The sequence below is a fragment of the Sander vitreus genome, chromosome 7 (assembly GCF_031162955.1).
Source record: "Sander vitreus isolate 19-12246 chromosome 7, sanVit1, whole genome shotgun sequence".
Lineage (NCBI taxonomy): Eukaryota > Metazoa > Chordata > Actinopteri > Perciformes > Percidae > Sander > Sander vitreus.
This window is the reverse complement of record NC_135861.1, coordinates 25220783-25230907: the sequence shown is the minus strand read 5'-3', so window position 1 is coordinate 25230907 and position 10125 is coordinate 25220783. Positions and strand designations below refer to the sequence as shown.

Sequence of the window (10125 nt, the reverse complement as noted above, 5' to 3'; positions counted from 1 at the left end):
GCAGTCTTTGTTTTGTCTTTTAACTAAATGTTTGAAACAAAAGGAAATGGTAATAGCAGCTTCATGTAGTAGGGTGGTCAAACCTACAGTGTAGGAGAGTGTTAGTCATTGTGTGGGTCTTCAAGATCTACACAGGATTCCCCCTACATCAATGACTAAAAGGTGTGTAAATGTACTGTTGCATTTGTGTTATGAGATAAGATGTGGGATTTTTGGTTTTGAAATTGTAAAAGTATATGGTCTTAAAGGTTCAATAATATTTGACATTTTCAGTGTTCTAACTGAGAAAAAAACATTCAATTCCTTTGCCTATGCGGACATCATTCATAATAATCACATTGATAATTATGGTTTTAGGCGTGGCTCTATGGATGGCAATGACAGTCGGTCTGTTGGTCCACCACTTTGGATTAGCCTAAACAATGTCATGCCAATACAGCCAACAGTTTTTGAGATATTTCAGACAGTCATGTTCCCCAGAGGATGAATTCTCCTGACTTTGGAGTTTCACATTCAAGGTTTTGAGTGAAACATCTTGGTCAAACATCAAGTCAAAATGTCCGATACTTTAGTTTATAAGCAAATGTTATGCAAAACTGCTAAACATAAGCATGTAAGCATTGTCACCGTGGGGCATTGTTATGGAACCCACTGCAGTTCTAGGCAAGACCCGCCCTTCAATAGCATTCGCGCACTACGATTGGCCAGGCGTCAATGCTCACAAGGTAACGAAACCCAATTGGTTCAGGTCCTATTCCCTGACCAATCGACTATCCTGACCTTAACTACTTCCGGTTAGTGCCTAACTTTAACCAATCGGGCTGCTTCGTAGGGCAAATCTTGCCAAGAAAAAGCATGTTAGCATGCTAAAGTTTAGCCCAAAGCATTACTGTGTAGTCTTGTTCAACGATTTGTGTCTAAGTATCTCTTTGGAGAGAAAAGGACATATGCTAATTTTCAGGTTCATATTATTATTTGGGATTTCTACTTGGACATGTTTACATGCTTTAATGTTCAACACATTATTTTTCTCATACGGTCTCTCTGAATATACCTGTACTCATCCTCTGTCTGAGACGCTCTGTTTTAGCGCCTGTCTCTTTAAGCCCCCCCTCCCTAAAAAGACCATTCTACTCTAATTTGGTCAGTGTTTCATGGTCTTCCGCATCTGCGCTCTCAGCGTCTGTGCTTCCGGGGAATGACTGTAGCAGTATTTTCTACCTCTATATAGTATAGTTGTGACATTACAACCGTATGGAAGTCCTGACGGCTCGTTTAAAGGCACCGTTTCTGAATATGGGCTGTATGCATTTCTCTGTGGATTGAGCGTTTTGATACTTTTACAGTATTTATATGACACTTCAATTAAAAAAATACATGGAAATCTCACTTTTTATAATATGGGACTTTAAATCTCCCAACAATCAAACCCCTAAATGTCCTCACACTGTCAATATTGATGTTTTTGGTAAAATATATTGTAACACAGGATTTTCTTAACATCAAGAAGCTGTAGTTAGTGCAGGTACACAGTACAGTAAATATCCACAAACTATCAGAGGTCTGCAACCTTTTCAGACTGTGATCTCTTAAAATAAAGTAATGTCGACCTGTGGCCACTCATGATCTTAGGGTGTGAGTTCAACCATGGAGTGATTTTTCCTTTTCCGATTTTTGTTTCATTTGAATGATTTTTAGAGGCCGAAGAAGTCAAAGTATCTGGTATTTCACAAGAAAAATGGCAAAATCTGAAAAGAATGTACATGATTTTGTTTAGCAGAAGGGTCTGGTGTCCCCTCAAATACTTCTTGAAACCCTTTGACGGGTCCTGACTTCCATTTCAGGAACCACTGATAGATCACACAACCATACATTAAAGCTCCTTCACATGTAGACATTTCAGTTTTCTAGCCCCAGATCAGCTCTAAATATGAGACATTACTGTCGTATTGTCAGACTCATGTATCATGACAATCTACGCACTATTTGCACTATTATATATATATATTTGTCTCAGTGTAGGAGAAAGACATACATAATGAACAAAAAATTGGTGGAAACAAAAAACAGGAAACAAAAAAGTCGCTGGTGTGCATAAGAATCTGTAATTTCATGTTAAAACACATTATGTACAGTATGATTAATGCACAAATGCAGCGCCTTCAGACTTCAGATTGTTTTCCTCTCAAGGTTGGTGCTGATGAAGTATTGTGACGTATAAATGTGGCTGTGTGGGTGTAAAGCTCGATGAATGGTTGCTGTCTGGGAAGGTCAGGACGAGGCTTTGTTTGAAAGAAGCAGGAAAGGAGCTGATAATGATAAGAAGGATTTCTATCCAAGAGCAACACAAAACCTCTCCTCTGGTGAACCCAAGTGCTCTAGGGCAATGCAACAACTCTGCATCCTCAGAACATACAGTGGGCGAGGATCACAATGAGTATGATGGCCTTTGTTTGTGGTGTATCTTGGAAAGAAAACTAAAAATGATTGAATCTTCAACATCAGTTCTGGTGAGACAGAGGCATAGTCGGATACAACCTGTTAAACCTGGACTATTTAGAGGATGTTCTCACAGTTGATACTGCTCACTATGGAAACATCTTTTTCATCAGCCACAGTCTAGGCGCACAAATAAAGACAATGAAAATTATCCCTCATTCAGATTCAAAATATAGGCTGATTGTTTATCGAGAGAATACACAATCATACGATGGCTGGATTTCAAGCAGGCCCTAATTAAGAGATTATATTATCCCCACACTTCCCGTTTTATTTTATAATGTAAAAAAGCATAATTGGTTGGTTGCATAATGTTTGCTATACACGTGGACTCTGTGTGAGATTCAGAAGTATTTATGTTCCTTATCATGCAGAGGAGTCAACCCTTAACAACAACATTGGAAATACTTTCTATTATCAGCACTAGTATGTTTTAAGATGTGGTTATTCTTCTGTTAGAGTGGAATCCAGATACTTGTTAAATCAACTTTTATTCATCCAGATATTGTACCACAAGCATATGTGAGTTTTAAAGAATGAAATTTGTTTTTCTGGTCTATTGAGCGATTGGATACCGCCTTAAACCCATTTCTCGGTTTACACAAAAGATTCCACAGCTGCCGCTTGAAAAGCCTGGTACAGAGGAGCAGACAGTTATTTTCAATGACATTATTTTTCAGTTGCAATGTCTTTTTGTGTTGTATCCAATTTTGTTTGTTGAGTTATATGACGGTCATGGATTTGCTAAAGCATCAATATTAAATGCTAGTTTTAAGAATAAATGTTAACAAAATGAACTATGTTTATGCTTGAGTCCTCTTTTGTATAACACATTTGAAGGACCTCGTAATATATTTGTTTTTGCTTTATAGTTTAAAGCGAGACTAGGTAACTTTAGTAAAGTAGAAATAAGAGATTTCTTTGACAAATTTGAAGTTGAATATAAGAAATAAATACAATACAGTCCGCTGCTACAGCCTCTCTTGGTCTGGTATGATGATCAGTAGCTTATGGTGACTAATGTTAGCGAACTTTAGATAGGTATTGCTGTATGACACTGCTTAATCATGTTCTTGACTTTATGACTCTATTCTATTTGAGTTACATTTGCCATTCTCCTGTACATTTCATTCGTAGCGATGGTTAGCAAAAGTTACATCATTTCACTTTTTGTTTTTTTATTGCAGGAAGGTTTAAGTATATCAGACCACGAGCTTAAGAAACTTACTTGTTAGATTCAACCACATTTCTTTGTTCCCACATAGTTCAGGTCAAGCCTTGTATAACAATTCTAATTGGTTCTAACTCCTCAGTGTTTTGTGTATTTATACACCTGGTCCACAGGTTTGAAAGATTGGTACTTCTGTAAGAAATCACAAACCATTTTGACTCTATAGCGGTTGTTGGTCAGTGTTCAGTGGAGAGGAAAGTGTCAAGAAAACGTTTTCATTTCATGCAGTTAAGTGTACAAAGCTAATTAGAATACACAAATGTACTTTTGTTGTATATATGTTCAGGAATAACAAAAACACAGCATAGGATGTAATTTGCACTGTTAAGTGTTCTCCACAGGGATCCAGTAATGTCAATCATCCAGGCAGGTCATATCTCAGAATGCATCAAAAGTAGAGTCTTTATTGATGAGTGGGCAAAAGAACCACCTCAGTTAAACTGTACAGTTACAGAATATCATCTCGCGAAGGAATGCCAGACATAAAAATTATGGACTTAAGTTCCCGTTTTACTTTGTCTTCCATTTCAACATCTGTACAAGTTGTAATCCCCAGTCTTGAATCTATGAAATGCAGTGGAATGCATGCTAATACAGTATGCTGTGCAAGTGTCCACATTTAGAAAATTGACTGCACAAATATATCTATGCCTAACATACTGTAGGTCTGACATTTGTATTACATGAATCTTAATTTGGAAAGACAACGTCATGTACTCTAAGCCGGCTTCCACACACCAAACATCTCTGTGGTCCAGCCTGAAGACGTTTGGATTTTGAACTTCCTGTGATCCAGGACACTCAAATGGTGACATTTATGTTGGGAGAGAGTTATAAGAGGGCCTGGTAACATTCAAGTTTCCTTCCCATTAAGTGCCACTTCATTTTTTTCATTTTTTTTGTATTCTGGTGAGAGCATAACAGAACTTTAAAAACATTCCCAAGATCATCATTTGCAAATAAATCTTCATTTGCTAATGATTTTTTAAAACGACGTAATTTACATCATCTTTCAAGTCATTAAATCCTCTGGCCTGTTTACATTGCACAAGTGTTTTCAAATTATTATTCAGCCCTCTTTTATTTTTATAATTCATCTGTACTTCACATTTTAAACAAATCAGACTACATGTTCAGTTACGGAAATCCATTTAAAGGATACATTTCCATACGAAGCATGATTTTAAGACTCCAAAATGAGGCTGCTTTCATATTGACTCAGTATTACTGGAACCTATTCTATCATGATTATTTCTCTCATCTTTCTCCCTCCTCTCCTCTCCACTCTGTCTACCTCTTCCTCTCTCACACACACACACACACACACACACACACACACACACACACACACACACACACACACACACACATACACATGAATGCTATATAAAAACACACAAGCAGGAATATGCATTCCTGTACAGTCTGTACAATATGAAATCAAGTCATATTTCAAAATAGTGTCATCTGCTTAACATGTATAGTTTACAAATGAAGGAAAACAGGCAATTTTTTTTTATGATACAAAGAAACCTGACACGCCCTAAATCAAGTCCAAAAAACCAAGCATGTTAGGGGCTTCTCGGATTCACAACAGCTATTTAAATGTATCCAAGGTTATTGGGTCCATTCGATATTCTGCAGTCTTCTTTGAATTACATGAAAAGGCGTCCGGGGTGGTCTATCAATCCGTTCAGACCCTGTAAGTTTTTTGATGTGTTTCAGAGTTAGTAACGCTCTGATCAACACTTTCTTTTCACATTCCGCAGCGCATTTTTTCAAGGATTTCTACCCTCTGTGTGTCTGTTTTGCGCCTCATGTGACACAGAAACTCATTCTCAGTTGAAAGCTCTGGGGCGTGTCCCATTGAAATAAGGCAACATTATTTTAAAATGGAATCTGTCACACTTAGTTGGAGCGGTGATAGTTGTGATCTTTCCTATTTATTAATCATACAGTACATCATCAGAAATACAAACCATTAAAGTGTTACCAGGGCTTTTCTACTGCCCTGTTCAAACCTCTGCACCTGACACATGTATTCAAATATCAACATTCTTAATAAGCTGTGCCTGCATTTGTTGGCAAAAAAAATTATTTTGTTGTGCAAAACAACAAAACAGACACTTAACCAAGGTGCGTTACATCACTTCTACTCTCCAAATTCTCCCTTTAAAACATGAAACATTCCCTTCATTAAGCTCATATATCTTATCACATGATGCAGTAGGCCTCATCCTGGGGAAGGTGTTGTTTAGTCCTCCAGTAGGTGGGCAGGTGAGCTCTCAGCACTTTCCTCAGGTCCTCGTTGAGCAGGAGACAGAAGATGGGGTTGACTCCGGCTTGGGCGAAGCTCATCCACACAGTGATGGAGAGGTACCTGTGAGGGATGCTGCAGGACTTGACAAACACCCTCCAGAAGCACGCCACGATGTAAGGAGCCCAGAGGACCAGGAAGAGCAGGGTGATGGTGTAGAACATCCTGCCCAGCCTCCTCTCTGACCTCACCTCTTCCATCCCGAGCAGCCGCCGGTGTTGATTGTGTAAATTTTGCCTGATGCCCAACAGAGTGGGTGGCATGGGGCCACGACCGAACCCTGCAATCCAGTTAGCTGCTGCCTGACCTGTGGCCCCAGGACCGTGGAAGGTCCAGTTCTGGCTGATCGCTGGCACGAGCTGGACAGGTTTCATCTTGCGGTGACGGTACTCAAACAGCAGCAGCTTGGCGTAGAAGCCGTGCGTGGCCAGGACCACCACAGCCAGCATGAGCATGAAGCCCAGAGTGTCGTTGGTCTTCAGGTAGCGGTGTTCAAAAATGCACTGATCCTCATCACGGATGAACTTGTATGTCCCCACATCGAAGACAGGTGGGAACGCCATGGCAACGGCCAGAGTCCACACCATGCAAATGATGGCGGCGCAGGTCCAGATGGTCATGCGCTTGGCGTAGAATCGGTGGTGGGCGATGGCAAGGTAGCGGGTGACAGCCACACAAAATAGCATGAAGGCAGCGTGAAAACAAAACAGCACAGCCATAAAAGCCACAACTTTACAACTCAAGGCACTGTAAGTCCAGACCGAGCTGTTGTGGATGGAAACCAGCACAAAGGGGAAGCAGGCGGCCGAGCGGACTGCATCTGCCAGGCACAGGTCCAGGAGAAAGAAGTAGGAGGCCTTGTGAAGTGTCCTGTCTCGTAGAACCAGCAGGGAGACCAAGAGGTTGCCGACGAGGCTCACACAGATGATCAAACCCAAGAAGACCAGCTTAAAGTAGGCAGACACATCTGTGGCAGAGATTCCTCCACTGTTGCCGCTGCCGTCACTGCTGCTGCTGCTGCTGCTGCCGCCTCTTGCCATTCCACTCTGCGAAGCCAGCACAGCCAGCAAACTGCCAGGGCCATCGATGGCAAAGCTCTGGTTAGCCATTCTATTACCTTCCACGAGAGCCTGCCTGGTTCGGCCTGGCCCTTTTATAAACACTACTGATCCTCCTACAGCCGTCCTCTCCCACGGCGCTCTCGTCTTTACAAGGAGAGGCCGCAAGGATCTTTTCTACATGACAGATTCATCTTTCCTCTTTGTCCACAACCTCACCACCTGTGAACAGAGACACATTTTGAGGAACGAAAAACAAGATGTCTGACGTGCTGGTTAGGTCTAAAACAGTCCACTAAATGCAAAGCAAACTTACATTTAGCAGCATGGATATGGAAGTGCTGTGTTGGGCAACACAGTGGAAATCGTTGCCTTCCTGTTTCTCTAAGGCTGGGATCAGATCAGCAGCTCTAGAGCATGCCAGCTCCTTGGCTCTCTCAGTAATTACCTTGCCCGTTGCTAAGATACAACAGCTCACATACTTTGTGCAAGTGTGGGTGTTTGAGTGAATGCATGGGGGTGTACAGCAGGATGGAGCAGACACAGTACAACCAACACTGGGCATGTCCAACAGAGATCTTGTAAATGAGCAAAGAACATTTTATGCTTTCTCTCTGCTGCTCTGTGCGTGTGTTTGTGCGTGACAGTCTGTTAAAGAGCAGAGGGTGTAATCTGTACCATTCCCAGCACTTAACAAATGGAAGAATATAATGGCAGAGCAGGCAGCCATTTGTTGTTGTTTTTTAAGCATAGGCCTACGTGTGTGAATTTTACTCAACAGGAGGAGCAAGTTATCATTGTGATTATCATGGTCAGGCCTCAGTGTTTTAGCAAAGAGCCTACAATCAGCCTTGTCTAAAGAAGACATGATTAAAAACAACAACAAAAAAAGAAATTCAAGGTGCAGCCTCTTCTAAAAACTCATGTATAGGCGTACGGTGATAATAAAACATAGCTGTGCTTGTCTGGGTGGGCCTTGCCTATGTAGGCCATAAAACACAATATGATCTGCTGTAACTGGGGGCCTATTTTCATCCATACATAACAGCCCTCTGCCACCTTGACAAATATCATTTCACCTGATTAGATGACTGCCAACGTAAGCTAGGCCTGACACAGGCTGGAGTGAAAAACAGATAAACAGGTGTCAAAATCACCTCTGCTGTGTGTGTGTGTGTGTGTGTGTGTGTGTGTGTGTGTGTGTGTGTGTGTGTGTGTGTGTGTGTGTGTGTGTGTGTGCGTGTGCGTGTGTGAGAGAGGAAGAGAGATGATAACCTACCTTTCATCCCTTCATCTTTTTTGGATCTGTTCTTCTCTCAAGGCAAAAACAAAAAAATTGATCCCAGTCGCTTTGTTTCACCGTTTGTTAAATCGAGAGAAAAACACATAATAAAGCCTCATGCTCGTGCTGTGCTCTCGGGCTCAAACAACACCTGTTATGCATAAATCCATCGCGAGGAAATCGAATTCAGCAACATATAGCCTAATAAACACAAGACGGCAGAGGCTATCTAAAAATTATCAACAGCTGATCAAGCAATCCAGGGTGAGGACTCTGCCACATTTAAGAGATATGTATAAAAAAAACATCCACCGCCACCCGTTTACAGTCTCATACAGAGGGATGTGTTCATTTGTGTCTGAATATCATCCGAAAAAAACAGATTTTATGTTGCATCACGTCGAAGATAGATTTCCAGGAGGCTAGAAACAGACGCGATAAAAAAACATATCTGGTTCTGTTCACATATATATCCAAATGATGTCAGATTTCCAATGCTTATAATAACCCACCCACAAACGTTAGAGAGAGGGAAAAAAAGATCGCGCATCCCCTAAATGAATCGTCTTGGCATGTACATTGGCTAGTGGCACCAGCACAATTAGTCCACACAGACAACAGCCTCGATACGTCTCTCTCTCCCATCTTTCAGTCAAAAAAGGGCGATGTATTTACCCTGAATTGTTAATATGCAGTCTTTGTTTTGCTGTCCAGCGAAGGTGGACTACATTTTAAAAGTCCACAATAAAAAAAAACGCCTGCGTGACAGAACAAATACATTTCTGACAAATCCAGCGATGTCACGGGGGGGGGATTCACGTCTCCAAACGCTGTCGATATCACGATTTGGAAAAAAGGAAAAAGAAAAACAACGCGGCTGGATTAGGCGAATTATTCCTGAATAATCCCAATTATGGCTGCTTGCAAGGAGGCAGCTCGCACATTCGCGGAAACCGTCGGTTTTATTCGGAGGGAGGGAGAGAGAGAGAGAGAGAGAGAGAGAGAGAGAGAGAGAGAGAGAGAGAGGCGTATCTGTGCAGTATTGTGAGCTGAAGAAGTGATGTTGTGTTCTGACAGTCTCTCTCATGTATGACGCTGTCTGTCTGTCTGTCTGTCTATCTGTCTGTCTGTGGCTGTAAACAAACTGTGTCTTTCATTGGTCTCGTGCTGCCCTTGGAGACACACTGGGCTGACTGGACCCACAATGGTAGGTCTACACACAGAACTGACAGGGCAGCACCAAGGGATTGTGGGTCCTCTGGAGGAATATTGGGCCTCCTTTTCTAAGAGAATACAATAATACAACTCAAATTTACATTATGTTTTCATTTTCTATTTCTGCTTTCTATTTTCATGTTTTTAACATTTAGACTTTTCTGCATTGTTAAAGCAGCTACAAGGAGTTTTTGGTCACGAAACAGTCTCAATTTAATACTGATAGCTCTATATGACCGATATAAGCAAACGAGACCACCAGTGAGAAGATAGGCTACGGGCCTTATCTTGCACTCGGCGCAGCGCAAAGCCCGACCCAAGTGTCTTTGCTAGTTTAAGACCGACGCAGTTGTCAATTTCCCGTCCAGCGCCCGCGTCGTTTAAATATCAAATGCACCTGCCCCCGTCTTTGCGCCCCTTTGCTGGTCTTACAGTGGCGATCCATTTGTCCATGCGACGCTTCTGTCGCGCCGCGCTCCACTCTATTTCTATGGATGACGTCAAGCGACTTCAACGTGCACGC

At 41.7% G+C, this 10125-nt stretch overlaps 1 protein-coding gene across 1 annotated transcript; it reads right to left on the bottom strand.

Moving 5' to 3' along the window:
• Positions 1 to 4130: 4130 nt before the first annotated feature.
• LOC144521183 (putative G-protein coupled receptor 173) lies at positions 4131 to 9310 on the bottom strand. The gene is made up of 2 exons (XM_078255575.1): positions 8385 to 9310; positions 4131 to 7327 (listed from the first exon to the last, which is right to left on the bottom strand). The coding sequence occupies exon 2, from the start codon at positions 7154 to 7156 to the stop codon at positions 5945 to 5947; it is 1212 nt and encodes a 403-aa protein (XP_078111701.1). The 5' UTR covers positions 7157 to 7327; positions 8385 to 9310; the 3' UTR covers positions 4131 to 5944.
• Positions 9311 to 10125: the final 815 nt, after the last annotated feature.